The 16509-nt window shown below is 48.0% G+C and overlaps 1 protein-coding gene across 2 annotated transcripts in view; it reads right to left on the bottom strand.

The window, feature by feature from the left end:
* The window catches only part of LOC143764137 (A disintegrin and metalloproteinase with thrombospondin motifs 8-like), a 146751-nt gene extending 136355 nt beyond the window's left edge, over positions 1–10396 (bottom strand). For both annotated transcript variants that reach the window (XM_077249356.1, XM_077249355.1), the window contains exon 1: positions 8534–10396. In XM_077249356.1, the coding sequence (XP_077105471.1) occupies positions 8534–9925 (1392 nt within the window). In that variant the 5' untranslated portion in view covers positions 9926–10396. The remainder of the gene's footprint in view (positions 1–8533) is intronic.
* Between the last annotated feature and the right edge of the window lie 6113 nt (positions 10397–16509).

Below are 16509 nucleotides of genomic sequence, written 5' to 3'. Positions count from 1 at the left end.
CAGGAAATAACAGTTATCTCGAGCTCCGCTTGCAGAACACATTACTTAATTTTTCACAACTTCTACATTACACCACATGAAGGAAAAAAGGCGACATAGTGTCACTCTGCACAGTAACAGGACCGCCCCCCCATTTAAAACAGTATACTCAAAAAATAAAATAAATACATCACTGCAGTAAAAATATCCCTTAATTAGCCCCTATGGTAATAATATTCCTCACCCTGGCCCCGTTTATCTCATTCCTGGCTCCAGCCATATGTTCTCGCATCCTGCCCTCATGAGTATCCATTCTACCCCATATGATCTCCCCATCCTGCCCCATCTGTCTCCATCGTATCCATCCTGCCCCATCTGTCTCCATCGTATCCATCCTGCCCCATGTCTTTCATTCTGCCCCGTGTCTCCAATCATGCCCCGTATCTACATTCTGCCCATGCCTCCAGTCCTGCCCCCAGTGTGTCCAGCAATCTGCCCCAGTGTGCCCAGCATATTACCCACAGTGTGTCCAGCAATCTGCCCCAGTGTGTCCAGCAATCTTCCCCAGTATGTCAAGCATATTGCCCCAGTGTGTCCAGCATTTCCCCCAGACAGTGTGTCCAGCAATCTGCCCCAGTATGTCCAGTATATTGCCCCAGTGTGTCCAGATTTGCCCCCAGACAGTGTGTTCAACAATCTGCCCCAGTATGTCCAGCATATTGCCCCAGAGTGTCCAGCATTGCCCCCAGTGTGTCCAGCAATCTGCCCCAGTGTGTCCAGCATATTACCCCCAGTGTGTCCAGCAATCTGCCCCAGTATGTCCAGCATATTGCCCCAGTGTGTCCAGATTTGTCCCCAGACAGTGTGTTCAACAATCTGCCCCAGTATGTCCAGCATATTGCCCCAGAGTGTCCAGCATTGCCCCCAGTGTGTCCAGCAATCTGCCCCAGTGTGTCCAGCATATTACCCCCAGTGTGTCCAGCAATCTGCCCCAGTATGTCCAGCATATTACCCCCAGGTTGTCTAGCAATCTGCCCCCAGTGTGTCCAGCATATTGCCCCCAGTGTGTCCAGCAATCTGCCCCAGTGTCCAGCATTGCCCCCAGTGTGTCCAGCAATCTGCTCCAGTGTCCAGCACTGCCCCCGTGTGTCCAGCAATCTGCCCCAGTGTCCAGCATTTCCCCAGTGTGTCCAGCAATCTTCCCCAGTATGTCCAGCACTGCCCCCAGTGTGTCCAGCAATATGCCCCAGTGTCCAGCATTGCCCCAGTGTGTCCAGCAATCTGCCCCAGTGTCCAGCATTGCCCCAGTGTGTCCAGCAATCTGCCCCAGTGTGTCCAGCAATCTGCTCCAGTGTCCAGCATTGCCCCAGTGTGTCCAGCAATCTGCCCCAGTGTCCAGCATTGCCCCAGTGTGTCCAGCAATCTGCCCCAGTATGTCCAGCACTGCCCCCAGTGTGTCCAGCAATCTGCCCCAGTGTCCAGCACTGCCCCCAGTGTGTCCAGCAATCTGCCCCAGTGTCCAGCACTGCCCCCAGTGTGTCCAGCACTGCCCCCAGTGTGTCCAGCAATCTGCCCCAGTGTCCAGCATTGCCCCAGTGTCCAGCAATCTGCCCCAGTGTCCAGCATTGCCCCAGTGTCCAGCATTGCCCCAGTGTGTCCAGCAATCTGCCCCAGTGTCCAGCATTGCCCCAGTGTGTCCAGCAATCTGCCCCAGTATGTCCAGCACTGCCCCCAGTGTGTCCAGCAATCTGCCCCAGTGTCCAGCACTGCCCCCAGTGTGTCCAGAAATCTGCCCCAGTGTCCAGCATTGCCCCAATGTGTCCAGCAATCTGCCCCAGTATGTCCAGCATTGCCCCAGTGTGTCCAGCAATCTGCCCCAGTGTCCAGCACTGCCCCAGTGTGTCCAGCAATCTGCCCCAGTATGTCCAGCACTGCCCCCAGTGTGTCCAGCAATCTGCCCCAGTGTCCAGCACTGCCCCCAGTGTGTCCAGCAATCTGCCCCAGTGTCCAGCATTTCCCCAGTGTGTCCAGCAATCTGCCTCAGTGTCCAGCATTGCCCCAGTGTGTCCAGCAATCTGCCCCAGTGTCCAGCACTGCCCCAGTGTGTCCAGCAATCTGCCCCAGTATGTCCAGCACTGCCCCCAGTGTGTCCAGCAATCTGCCCCAGTGTCCAGCACTGCCCCCAGTGTGTCCAGCAATCTGCCCCAGTGTCCAGCATTGCCCCAGTGTCCAGCATTGCCCCAGTGTGTCCAGCAATCTGCCCCAGTGTCCAGCATTGCCCCAGGGTCTCCAGCACATGTCAGACATAAAGAAAAAAAAAGTAAAATCCTCACCTCTCCCGTTCCCAGCCCAGGTCCGATGCACTCAGCGTCTCTCCGGCTCTGCAACGCTCAGGACAGAGAGGCTGAGCGCGCAATGATGACGTCATCGCACCCTCTGCCCTGAGACGTTGCAGAGTCAGAGGGTGCTGAAGACGCTGCAGCTGCCGCAGGAACCAGGAGAGGTGAGTATTAGAAGGGGGGCCCAATGCCAGCGCTGGCATCGGGGGGGGCCCTGGTCATGGCGGCGGTCGGCGCCGCCCGAAGGTTTAAAGGGCCCGCGTCTCTTTTTTTTTTTTTTTTTCTGCCTTCTCCTCCTCTCTGGGTCTGGGTATCCCGGTGGGCCAGTCCGACGCTGGTTACATACAAATTACAGATATCACTTACAGTAAAGTAACAATGACAGACTGATACAGAGGGGCGAGGACCCTGCCCTTGCGGGCTTACATTCTACAGGATGGTGGGGATGGAGACAATAGGTTGACGGTTGTAGGAGCTCCGGTGTTGGTGAGGCGGTATCTCTGGAAGTGGTGAGGAGGCAGCGGGGTCAGTGCAGGCTGTAGGCTTTCCTGAAGAGATGGGATTTCAGGTTCCGTCTGAAGGATCCGAATGTGGTTGATAGTCGGACGTGTTGGAGCAAAGAATTCCAGAGGATGGGGGATATTCTTGAGAAGTCTTGGAGGTGGTTGGGTGAGGAGCGAATAAGTTTGGAGGAGAGAAGGAGGTCTTGGGTGGACCGGAGATTACGTGAGGGAAGATATCGGGAGATTAGTTCAGAGATATATGGAGGAGACAGGTTATGGATGGCCTTGTAGGTCAGTATTAGTAATTTGAACTGGATCCGCTGAGGGAATGGGAGCCAGTGAAGAGATTTGCAGAGGGGAAAAGCGGAAGAGTAGCAAGGAGAGAGATGAATTAGTCGGGCAGCAGAGTTAAGGATGGACTGGAGAGGTGCAATGGTGTTAGCAGGGAGGCCACAGAAAATGATGTTGCAGTAGTCAAGGCGGGAGATGATGAGGGCATGCACAAGCATTTTAGTAGATTAACGGTTGAGGAAAGGACGGATTCTGGAGATATTTTTGAGCTGGAGGTGACAGGAGGTGGAAAGAGCTTGGATGTGCGGTTTGAAGGACAGGGCAGAGTCAATGATTACTCCGAGGCAGCGGACTTCCGGTACGGGGGAAAGCATGATGTTGTTAATTGCGATAGATAGGTCAGGTAAGGAAGATCTATGAGATGGAGGAAAGATGGTGAGTTCAGATTTGTCCACATTGAGTTTGAGGAAGCGAGAGGAGAAGAAGGAGGATATGGCTGATAGACACTCCGGGATTCTGGACAGCAGAGAGGTGACGACTGGGCCAGAGAGGTAGGTCTGAGTGTCATCAGCATAAAGGTGGTATTGGAATCCATGGGACTTTATGAGTTGTCCCAGGCCAAGTGTGTAGATTGAGAAGAGTAGGGGTCCTAGTACAGAGCCTTGGGGGACTCCAACAGAGAGAGGGTGGGATGAGGAGGTAGTGTGGGAGTGGGAGACGGTGAATGTGCGGTTGGAAAGGTATGAGGAGATCCAGGATAAGGCGAGGTCTTTGATGCCAAAGGAGGAGAGGATCTGTAGTAGGAGGCAGTGGTCAACTGTGTGGAAAGCAGAGGACAGGTCTAGAAGGAGTACAGAGTATTGTCCATTAGCTTTGGCTGTAAGTAGGTCATTAGTGATTTTGGTCAGGGCTGTCTCAGTTGCGTGATGGGGGCGGAAACCAGATTGTAGATTGTCAAAGAGCAAGTTAGATGAGAGGTGGGAGGAAAGTTCAGAGTGGACGTGCTGCTCCAGGAGTTTGGAAGCGAATGTGAGCAGCGATACTGGGCAATAGCTGGACATAGCAGTCGGATCGAGGGTTGGCTTTTTAAGGATAGGCGTGATTGTGGCATGTTTGAAAGCAGAAGGGAAGGTGGCAGAAGTTAGTGATAGGTTGAAGAGGTGGGTACTCCATGTACTGAGGATGATTTTGGCTTCGTATTCATGCACTGATGATGGTACTGGTGATGAATATATCACAAGAATCATCATCACTACATGAATACAGCACCAGAACAACAATCACTACATGAATATCACCAGAACAGGAATACATCACCAGAACCACCAACAGTTTTGTGCAAGCTGTATTTGTCACATGACGGACACAAAAACCATCAGATCTATCCCTTTATTTATAATGGGGGTCTGTTTATTTTCTATTAGGGTATTTTCCAAACGCTGGATACCTTAATTGAAACCAAGTGTGTGTGTGATTGGCATCTGCACCGTTGCAGTACAACCACAAAACTTTGCACAGTCATATGTCTGGACCCCGAGAGCGTCATAGGCTATGTTGTGAAGCGAAATTTTAACCCCACGCATTCCAATTCACCAAACAATTTTGCCCCTATCTACATAATGGGGAAAAAGTGAAAGGAAAAGTGTTGGAGGCAAATTGACAGCTGCCAGATGTGAACAAGGGGGACTTAAAAAGTGAGAGCGATGGCGCCAAAGAGTATATACCGTACAGTTGCTAAGGTGGGGCCCCGACATGGGATACTCACCACACACGGGGATATGAACACACACACAAAATGCGCCACACACTACCACGTGCTTGAACACATACCACCCTCAGCACACATTTCACCACACATACACCAACCTTGCCACATAAAAGTCACCACTCAAAACTCGCCACTCAAAACTCGCCATGCGCCAAAATTCACCACATGCAAAACTAGGCTCACGCAAAACTCGCCACACGTGCAAAACTCACCTCATGCAAAACTTGCACATGCGGAAAAATTGCCACATGCACAAAAGTTGCAACACATGCAAAAGTTGCCTCACACAAAACTTGCACATAGTCAAAACGCACCACACATAAAACTCGCCACGCGCAAAACTCGCCATGCGTAAAACTTGCTGCACACAACTTGCTACACTAACCTGTCACATGCAACTCGACACACAAAAAGTTGCACACGCATGTCGCCACACAAAACACATCTCACAAAAGTCGCTACATGCATCTCAACACACACCACTTGACACATGGAACTCACCCTAAAACACACACAAGTCTGGTATTATCCTTCAAAAATAAAAATCTGATTAATAAGCAGACAAACTACAAGAGTAACAAATGTACCATATAGGTAATCTGGCAGCTGTCAGTCACATGAGCTGTCTATTATGTGTATGTGTGAGCTAATACTGTATATACTGCCAGGGGGGAGGGCTTCCTGTTGGCTGGGGATTTATCAGGCTGCCAATAGCAACCAATCACATCTCAGCTTCTATTTTGCTATAGTTAATTAATCTGAGCTCTGATTGGTTTATATAGGCAACAAAGCACATTCTCAGTATAACAAAGCTTGTGTGAGGTAATAGCATGTCAGTTACAGTGTGTTGGTGGAAAGGCTGATGTCAGTCACATTACCTCTATGTGAGAGGATATAGAAACTGCCAGTTACAGACTATTTTTACCACAATAATGCCTCATAAGAAAAGGAATTCCATGGCACGAATGTCAGCTGAAGAGAAAAGAAAACCTGCATTACGGGCCAATGAAAAATGTGAAGACCGAGAAACAAGGCTGACACACATGAGAACAGCAGCTGCTTCCTCAGGAGCCAATGAACTTTCTGAGCAGAGGCAAGCGAGGCTTGCAGACATGAAAACAAGAGCTGCTTCCTCAAGAGCCAATGAACTTTTTGAGGAGAGGGAAGTGAGGCTTGCAGACATGAAAACAAGAGCTGCTTCCTCAAGGGCCAATGAACATTTTGAGGAGAGGGAAGCGAGGCTTGCAGACATGAAAACAAGAGCTGCTTCCTCAAAGCCAATGAACTTTCTGAGGAGAGGGAAGCAAGGCTTGCAGACATGAAAACAAGAGCTGCTGCCTCAAGAGCCAATGAACTTTCTGAGGAGAGGGAAGAGAGGCTTGCAGACATGAAAACAAGAGCTGCTTCCTCAAGGGCCAATGAATTTTCTGAGGAGAGGGAAGCGAGGCTTGCAGACATGAAAACAAGAGCTGCTTCCTCAAGGGCTAATGAACTTTCTGAGAGGGAAGCAAGGCTTGCAGACAAGAGAACAAGAACTGCTTCCTCAAGAGCCAATGAACTTTCTGAGGAGAGGGAAGCGAGGCTTGCAGAAAAGAGAAGAGCTGCTTCCTTAAGGGACAATGAGTCATTTCAGCAGAGAGAAGGCCGACTTGCCACTAAGAGAATTGCTATTTCTTCCACCAGAGCACAGGAAATGGTTGGAGATTTGAAACATGCTGCCTTTTGTGCCTGTGGAGTTCCTCGAACCTCAAGGTGTAGAATCCTTCAAAGGCTTGCTGTGGTGCATAAACCTACTATTCGGCCACCCCTAAACAGTGTTCACAAGCAAAAACAGTTGCAATTGGCCCAGACATACATGAAGACTAATTTTCATACAGTCTTGTTTACTGATGAGTGTCGAGCAACCCTGGATGGTCCAGTGGATGGTTGGTGGATAGCTACCATGTCCCAACAAGGCTGCGACGTCAGCAAGGAGGTGGAGTCTTGTTTTGGGCCGAAATCATGGGGAAACAGCTGGTAGGGCCCTTTAAGGTTCCTGAAGGTGTGAAAATGACTTCTGCAAAGCATACAGAGTTTCTGACAACTTTCTTCCATGGTATAAAATGCAGAAACGTGCCTTCAGGAGCAAAATCACCTTCAAGCATGACAATGCACCATCTCATGCTGCAAAGAACACCTCTGAGTCATTGGCTGCTATGGGCATAAAAGGAGATAAACTCATGGTGTGGCCGCCATCTTCCCCTGACCTCAACCCTATAGAGATCCTTTGGAGAATCATCAAGCCAAAGATCTATGAGGGTGGGAGGCCGTTCACATCAAAACAGCAGCTCTGGAGGCAAAGAAATACAAGCAGAAACTCTCCAAAAATTCACAAGTTCAATGGAGGCAAGAATTGTGAAGGTGACATCAATGAAGGGGTCCTATGTTACCATGTAACTTGGCCTGTTAGGAGGTTTGGAGTTAAATAGCTTTTTTGTTCAGTGAATGTGACCTCCTAATGCTGCAAATTCCACAAATGAGCATTTTCAGTTCTTTACATCAAATGTTTAGAAATTCTACTGCGCCTAATAATTTGGAACAGTGCATTGTGAGTTTTTATTCATTTTGGAGATTATACTGTTATCATTGGGAGGTTTGTTCAATAAAATTTGATGTATAATCTAACGGGTGATGACTTATTAGACTGACTCATTTGCACCTACCATTTAGGAAAATACGAGAAACATATAATTTGCATAATAATTTGGAACACGGTGTATTAGGAGTCCTGTTACCTTAATCTCTGAGCCATTCCTTTGCTTAGGGGTGAGGGCGCACCATTGGCTTCATCTGCCTAGGGCACCAAAATACTTTTGCTGGTCCCTGTACTATCGGCTCACTTATGTAAGGTGCTATATAATGTAGCCTGTGATGTCATACTATCTCCTCAGGCACCACTTATCTCCTAATCACAAGGAACCAGATGTGATTACACCGTATATGAAGCACAGCGTCCCATCCAATATCACAGCACCTTCCGCCAATGGGAATTACACGCAAAGGGATGGGCATGCAGATTCTGGCCAATGTGATCTCATGAATAAGGGGATGGACTCATCTCAAAGTATCAAGTAAGACATTTTATATCTTAGGATATTAATAGGTTATTATAAAGCATATGACATAAGATGGAAACATCAGTTGAGTCTCCAGATGATATCCTCTTTACATGTCTCTGCAGATAGGTGGTCATGCACATCATCACTTTCTGGAGATGTTTGCTCAGCTCAGGCCTATACAACATATTACATATCCCAACAAAAAGTAAGTTTTCCCCAAGAGGTAAACAGACGCTAGTGGCCACGTCCAGTACATTGGTAGGTGGAATGGACACAGCAAGGGGACTACTGACCAGATTCTAGCCCAGGTGGCACCACAAGTCGTCCCAGGATCTAACAACATTTTACAGTGTGAATGCAGACAATGGATATGTAGATGGAATATACCCTTTATTTATACCGATCTTGTTAAATCTTATTACGCAGCTCTCAAATGTGATTGGGGTTTAAACTGAATGACTGGAGATGAAAAACATACTGTAACTCTTTGTAAAACAAGATTAAAAAACTGTAGTTTCCCTTAGAGCCGAATCAAAAGAGAATATAAGTCCGTACCTTTAAATCCTCCCCATAAAATCGAACCATGGACACATCAGCCACCAATAAGATTTCCACAAAACGTTCTTCAGACACAAACCTCCTGTTGCGTCTGCGCTGATCTGTACTGTTGTGCAAAGAACGTTCACTTCTCCAGGTGTGGATAGGTACTTGCAAGATTTGATGCTCTCCATCGGTATCTACCACGTCCTGTCCCTCAGCTGCAGTATGCCTTGCTCTGTTGACTTGTCTGCTAAATGGACTTTCCCATGCTCTTCTGTCCTGTCCCCCACCTAGACCATCTCCTGCTCTTCTGTCCTGTCCCCCGGCTGTACGGTCTTCTGCTCTTCTGTCCTGTCCCCTGGCTGTACTGTTCACAGCTTTCCTGTCCTGTCCCCTAGCTGGAAAGTCTCCTGCTCTTCTATCCTGTCCCCCAGCTGCAATTTGCCCTGCTCTTCTGTCTTGTTCCCTGGCTGGGTTGTCCCCTGTTCTTGTGTCCTGTCCCCCAGCTGGACTGTCTTCTGCTCTTCTGTCCTGTCCCCTGGCTGGGCTGTCCCCTGCTCTTCTGTCCTGTCCCTCAGCTGGAATATGCCCTGCTCTTCTGTCTTGTTCCCTGGCTGGTCTTTCCCCTGCTCTCCTGTCCTGTCCCCCAGCTGTACTGTCTTCTGCTCTTCTGTCCTGTCCCCCAGCTGGACTGTCTTCTGCTCTTCTGTCCTGTCCCCTGGCTGTACTGTCCTCTGCTCTTCTGTCCTGTCCCCCAGCTGGACTGTCTTCTGCTCTTCTGTCCTGTCCCCTGGCTGGGCTGTCCCCTGCTCTTCTGTCCTGTCCCTCAGCTGCAATATACCCTGCTCTTCTGTCTTGTTCCCTGGCTGGTCTTTCCCCTGCTCTCCTGTCCTGTCCCCCAGCTGGAACATCTCCTGCTCTTCTGTCCTGTTGTATCTTGTTAGAAGTAATTATTTCTTCTTTGTGGTCATCAGTTTTCCTGCCCAGTCTTTGAGCCTTCATTACAAGGTGTGGACCAAGTGTCCCATCATTCGTTTGTTCTTTCATGGGTTGGATAATGAACCTATTCCAACCTTTTAGGAAAGCTCCCTGAATCCCCTTACATACACTGAAGGCAGCTAATGGCTCCTGGCTAGAGTAGAAGCAGTTCCTCAGGAAGAATGTCCCTTCATCCTCAACAATGCCCACTTTCAAGTGTCTGATTTGAAGACCGGGGACAAGGAACTCATCATCTGGAGTGAGGTGAAACGACATGAGCTCACCTAGAGCAGAGAACATCAGGGTGATCTTTCCATCAGGAGAAGGAAGGAGCTCTGGGGTTGTCACTTCTCCAATGGGCAATGAATGGCCACCAAGTAACCAGAGGATCAAAATCAGCCCAGATCCCTGGAGACATAAGACAGCCATGGTGAAAGAGTTCTGTGTTATATCAGTCTGACAGGTGTTAATGAGGGGTCTGCAAGATGCCTGAGAAAAGTGCAAGAAACAAAGCAGACTGTGCGATAGATGGGTGAGCAGGAAAGCTGCTGGGACTCTAGGATGTGCCAGCGTCTCCTAAATATGCATTTGTCCGTCATTTACCAATAAAGTCTGGTGCAGAATCTAAGACTATGAAGCTTGGATCCCAAGCTGATGTCATAAAAGGGATATGTAGATCCAATTGTTGGAAGCAGCGAGTGCACTCTGTCATCCAGATACATCCGAAGCCAGGCTGGAGAGGTGAGGGGATTGTACTGCATCCCAAGACGACTGCAGGGGTCTCAGAGGAACTCTCCTTGTCCTGAAGCGACTAGTCCCACTCTTCTCCGTTCTTTCTAGTCCCAGAAACAGTTGAAGCACCAGAGCTGCTGGGGAGAGATCCTGGTATATACACAGGCACAGAACTCCCTCCACCCCTCCAGAGGTTTATTTTTGATCTTAAACTCCTCTGTCCCTCCCTTCTCTCCTCCTTGTCAAACAGGAGGAGGGGAGACATGGAGGCAAAAGTGAGGATCACTGATAAGTGTGTGTGGGGACTTTCTGTGGAGGAGAGAGATCCTACCTTCTGGGTTACTCTCAGCAGCAGAAGGTTAATCCTGGAGTCGAGGGCAGGTATGCACACAGTCACAGATCAACGCGTTCAGTGAAACAAAGGGTTAATGTCTGAATGAAAGCGCTGCACTTCATTTAATAGGGAATAGATGAGTTCCACATCTAACCACTCATCTTCCTGGGAATGAAGAGTAGAGTCCACCAAAGTCGCTTCCATTAGAAATAACAACATTGGAGGATTGAGGTTTTTGAGGCTGACATTGAATCATTGCAGGGTCCAGGGTCTCGATTCTGTGCTGCTGTGTGATGTGTCACAGTTGCTCCCTTACATTGGGCAAGTCAATTATTTATGTTGACTATCACAATGTGCTCTCTGCTCGGCTGGTTCATAGTCCATCCGTCTCTCAGTAACGGCCGGGGACCTGAGTTCTGAGCCTTGATAGGTATACTACGTGTAATAATCTATATACGCCACTACGTTGTGGTATCTTGTGTCGCCAGTGATATATCTTACGTCTCCTGTGGCACCCTACATAACCAGTGATATATCTTACCTCTCCTGTGGTAACCTACATCGCCAGTGATATATCTTACGTCTCTTGTGTTACCCTACATCACCAGTGATATATCTTATGTCTCTTCTGGTACCCTACATCACCACTGATATATCTTACCTCTCCTGTGGTACCCTACATCACCAGTGATATATCTTACGTCACCTGTGGTACCCTACATCACCAGTGATATATCTTACGTCTCCTGTGGTACCTGTCATGGTTCCCAATGGCAAGGGAACGTAAGAAACATATAAGTAACGAACGAGCTCTCGGGTGATGGAAACTCGAGTTGACCGTGAGCTAAATCTACCACACAACTAACAGTAGCCAGGGAGCATACCTACGGCTTCCTATATGCCACGCGCCAGCCGGAGGACTAACTACGCCTGGTAGAGGAAGAAACAGACCTGGCTTACCTCTAGGGAAATACCCCAAAAGATGATAGCAGCCCCCCACATGTAATAACGGTGAATTAAGAGGAAAAGACATACACAGTATGAAAGTAGATTTAGCAAAGAGAGGTCCACTTACTAGATAGCAGAAGGATACAAAAGAGGACTTCACGGTCAACTGAAAACCCTTTCAAAAACCATCCTGAAATTACTTTAAGACTCCTGTGTCAACTCATGGCACAGGAGTGGCAATTTCAGCCCGCAAGAGCTTCCAGCTACAGAGAATTACAAAAACTGCAAACTGGACAAAAGGTACAAAACAAAAGGACAAAGTCCACTTAGCTGATCAGCAGACTAGTAGCAGGAACATGCAACCGAAGGCTCTGGTTACAATGATGACCGGCAAGGAAATGACTGGAGAGCAAGACTAAATAGGAAACTCCCAAACACTGATGGAAGCAGGTGAACAGAAGAAGCAAAGTGCAAACAAGTCACCAGTGCCACCAGCAACCACCAGGGGAGCCCAAAAAGCGGATACACAACAGTACCCTCCCCTTAAGGAGGGGGCACCGAACCCTCACAAGAACCGCCAGGGCGATCTGGATGAGCCCTATGAAAGGCACGAACCAAATCCGAGGCATGAACATCAGAGGCAGTTACCCAAGAATTATCTTCCTGACCATAGCCTTTCCATTTAACCAGATATTGAAGTCTCCGTCTGGAAATACGGGAGTCCAAGATCTTCTCCACGACGTACTCCAATTCACCCTCCACCAGCACAGGAGCAGGAGGTTCAGTAGAAGGAACCACCGGTACCTCATATCTCCGCAACAACGACCGATGGAACACGTTATGGATAGCGAAAGATGCCGGGAGGTCCAAACGAAAGGAAACAGGGTTAAGAATCTCCAAAATCCTATAAGGACCGATGAACCGAGGCTTAAATTTGGGAGAAGAAACCCTCATAGGGACAAAACGGGAAGACAACCACACCAAGTCCCCAACGCGAAGGTGGGGACCAACACGACGACGACGGTTAGCAAACTGCTGAGTCCTCTCCTGGGACAATTCCAAATTATCCACCACTTGTCCCCAAATCCGATGCAACCGATCCACCACCGCATCCACTCCAGGACAATCCGAAGATTCAACCTGACCAGATGAAAAACGCGGATGAAACCCTGAATTGCAAAAGAAAGGAGAAACCAAAGTGGCAGAACTAGCCCGATTATTAAGAGCAAACTCCGCCAACGGCAGAAAGGCAACCCAATCATCCTGATCCGCAGACACAAAACACCTCAAATAAGTCTCCAAAGTTTGATTAGTTCGCTCCGTCTGGCCATTGGTCTGAGGATGGAATGCAGATGAAAAGGACAAATCAATGCCCAACCTGGCACAGACTGCCCGCCAAAATCTAGACACGAACTGGGTACCCCTGTCAGAAACGATGTTTTCCGGAATACCATGCAAGCGAACCACATTTTGAAAAAACAGAGGGACCAACTCAGATGAGGAAGGCAACTTAGGCAATGGCACCAAATGAACCATTTTAGAAAAACGGTCACACACCACCCAGATGACAGACATCTTCTGAGAAACAGGGAGATCCGAGATAAAGTCCATAGAGATGTGCGTCCAAGGCCTCTTCGGAATAGGCAAGGGCAACAACAACCCACTAGCCCTAGAACAACAAGGCTTGGCCCGAGCACACACATCGCAAGACTGCACAAAAACACGCACATCTCGAGACAGGGAAGGCCACCAGAAGGATCTAGCCACCAAATCTCTGGTGCCAAAAGTTCCCGGATGACCTGCCAGAGTAGAAGAATGAACTTCCGAGATGACTCTAGTGGTCCACTCGTCAGGAACAAACAGTCTACCAGACGGACAACGATCAGGTCTATCCGCCTGAAATTCTTGCAAAGCACGTCGCAAATCTGGAGAGACAGCAGACAAAACCACTCCATCCTTAAGGACACCAGCAGGTTCAGAATTCCCAGGAGAGTCAGGCTCAAAACTCCTAGAAAGAGCATCTGCTTTCACATTCCTAGAACCCGGTAAGTACGAGACCACAAAATTAAACCGGGAAAAGAACAACGACCAACGTGCCTGTCTAGGATTCAGGCGCCTGGCAGACTCCAAATAAATTAAATTCTTGTGATCAGTCAAAACTACCACCTGATGTCTGGCACCCTCAAGCCAATGACGCCACTCCTCAAATGCCCACTTCATGGCCAAAAGCTCCCGATTACCAACATCATAGTTTCGCTCGGCGGCCGAAAATTTTCGCGAAAAGAACGCACAAGGTCTCATCACTGAGCAGTCGGAACTTTTCTGCGACAAAACCGCCCCCGCTCCGATCTCGGAAGCATCGACCTCAACCTGAAAGGGAAGAGAAACATCAGGCTGGCGCAACACAGGGGCAGACAAAAAGCGGCGCTTAAGCTCCCGAAAGGCCTCCACGGCAGCAGGGGACCAATTGGCAACATCAGCACCCTTTTTAGTCAAATCCGTCAGAGGTTTAGCAACGCCAGAAAAACCAGCTATAAATCGACCATAAAAATTAGCAAAGCCCAAGAATTTCTGGAGACTCTTCAGAGAAGTAGGCTGCGTCCAGTCGTAAATAGCCCGAACCTTGACAGGGTCCATCTCAATAGAAGAAGGGGAAAAAATATACCCCAAAAATGAAATTTTTTGAACCCCAAAAACACACTTTGAACCCTTTACACACAAAGAATTCTCCCGCAAAACCTGAAAAACCCTCCTGACCTGCTGAACATGAGACTCCCAGTCATCAGAAAAAATCAAAATATCATCCAAGTACACAATCATAAATTTATCCAAATATTCCCGGAAAACATCATGCATTAAGGACTGAAAGACAGAAGGTGCATTAGAAAGGCCGAAAGGCATTACCAAATACTCAAAATGGCCCTCAGGCGTATTAAATGCGGGCTTCCACTCATCCCCCTGCTTAATTCGCACCAAATTATACGCCCCACGAAGATCAATCTTAGAGAACCACTTAGCCCCCCTTATGCGAGCAAACAAATCAGTCAGCAAAGGCAACGGATACTGATATTTGACTGTAATTTTATTCAGGAGACGATAATCAATACAAGGCCTCAGAGAGCCATCCTTTTTAGAGACAAAGAAAAAACCGGCTCCTAAAGGTGATGAAGAAGGACGAATATGTCCCTTTTCCAGGGACTCCTTAATATACTCGCGCATAGCAGCATGTTCAGGTACAGATAGGTTAAACAAACGACCCTTTGGAAATTTACTGCCAGGAATCAGATCTATGGCGCAATCACAATCCCTGTGAGGAGGGAGTGAACCAATCTTAGGCTCTTCAAAAATATCACGATAATCAGACAAAAATACCGGAATCTCAGATGGAATAGATGACGAAATGGACACCATAGGAGTGTCCCCATGAGCCCCCTGACATCCCCAGCTTAACACAGACATAGCCTTCCAGTCAAGAACTGGGTTATGAGACTGTAACCATGGTAATCCAAGCACCAAAACATCATGTAAATTGTACAACACAAGGAAGCGAATCACCTCCTGATGGTCTGGAGTCATACGCATAGTCACTTGCGTCCAGAACTGTGGTTTATTACAAGCCAAAGGTGTAGAATCAATACCCTTCAGAGGTATAGGGACTTCCAGAGGCTCTAAATCAAACCCACAGCGCCTGGCAAAGGACCAGTCCATAAGACTCAGAGCGGCGCCCGAGTCCACATAGGCATCCACGGTAATAACTGATAATGAACAAATCAAGGTTACAGACAAAATGAATTTGGACTGTAAAGTGCCAATTGAAATGGACTTGTCAACCTTCCTAGTACGCTTAGAGCATGCCGATATAACATGAGCAGAATCACTACAATAGAAGCATAACCCATTTTTACGCCTATAATTCTGCCGCTCGCTTCTGGACATAACTCTGTCACATTGCATTTTCTCTGGCGTCTCTTCAGAAGATACCGCCAAATGGTGCACGGGTTTGCGCTCCCGCAAACGCCGATCAATCTGAATTGCCATTGTCATGGACTCATTCAGACCTGTAGGCGCAGGGAACCCGACCATAACATCTTTAACGGCATCAGAAAGGCCCTCTCTGAAATTTGCCGCTAAGGCGCACTCATTCCACTGAGTAAGCACAGACCACCTACGAAATTTTTGGCAGTATATCTCCGCTTCATCTTGCCCTTGAGATAGGGCTATCAAAGCTTTTTCAGCTTGAATCTCCAAATTAGGTTCCTCATAAAGCAACCCTAAAGCCAGGAAAAACGCATCCACATTGAGCAACGCAGGATCCCCTGGTGCCAATGAAAATGCCCAATTTTGAGGGTCACCTCGCAGCAAAGAGATTACAATCTTAACCTGCTGGACAGGATCTCCTGAGGAGTGAGGTCTGAGAGAAAGGAATAATTTACAATTATATTTGAAATTCAAAAACCGAGATCTATCTCCGGAAAACACCTCTGGTGTAGGGATTTTAGGTTCAGAAATAGGAGCATGTATAACAAAATCTTGTAAATTTTGAACCTTCGTAGCAAGATTATTTAAACCTGCAGCCAAACTCTGGACATCCATGTTAAACAGCTAAGGTCAGAGCCATTCAAGGGTTAAGAGGAGGTAAGAAGCAGCTAGACAGCAATTAAGGGCTAGGCAGCAAAACTCTGAGGGAAAGAAAAAAAAAAAAATTTCCCTTCAACACTTCTTTTTCTCCTGCTTCAGCCCAAACAATTAACACTTTGTAGGCCGGTCATACTGTCATGGTTCCCAATGGCAAGGGAACGTAAGAAACATATAAGTAACGAACGAGCTCTCGGGTGATGGAAACTCGAGTTGACCGTGAGCTAAATGTACCACACAACTAACAGTAGCCAGGGAGCATACCTACGGCTTCCTATATGCCACGCGCCAGCCGGAGGACTAACTACGCCTGGTAGAGGAAGAAACAGACCTGGCTTACCTCTAGGGAAATACCCCAAAAGAT

The sequence above is a fragment of the Ranitomeya variabilis genome, chromosome 4 (assembly GCF_051348905.1).
Source record: "Ranitomeya variabilis isolate aRanVar5 chromosome 4, aRanVar5.hap1, whole genome shotgun sequence".
Lineage (NCBI taxonomy): Eukaryota > Metazoa > Chordata > Amphibia > Anura > Dendrobatidae > Ranitomeya > Ranitomeya variabilis.
The sequence above is the reverse complement of the archived record's forward strand: the minus strand, read 5'-3'. Positions and strand labels throughout refer to the sequence as shown.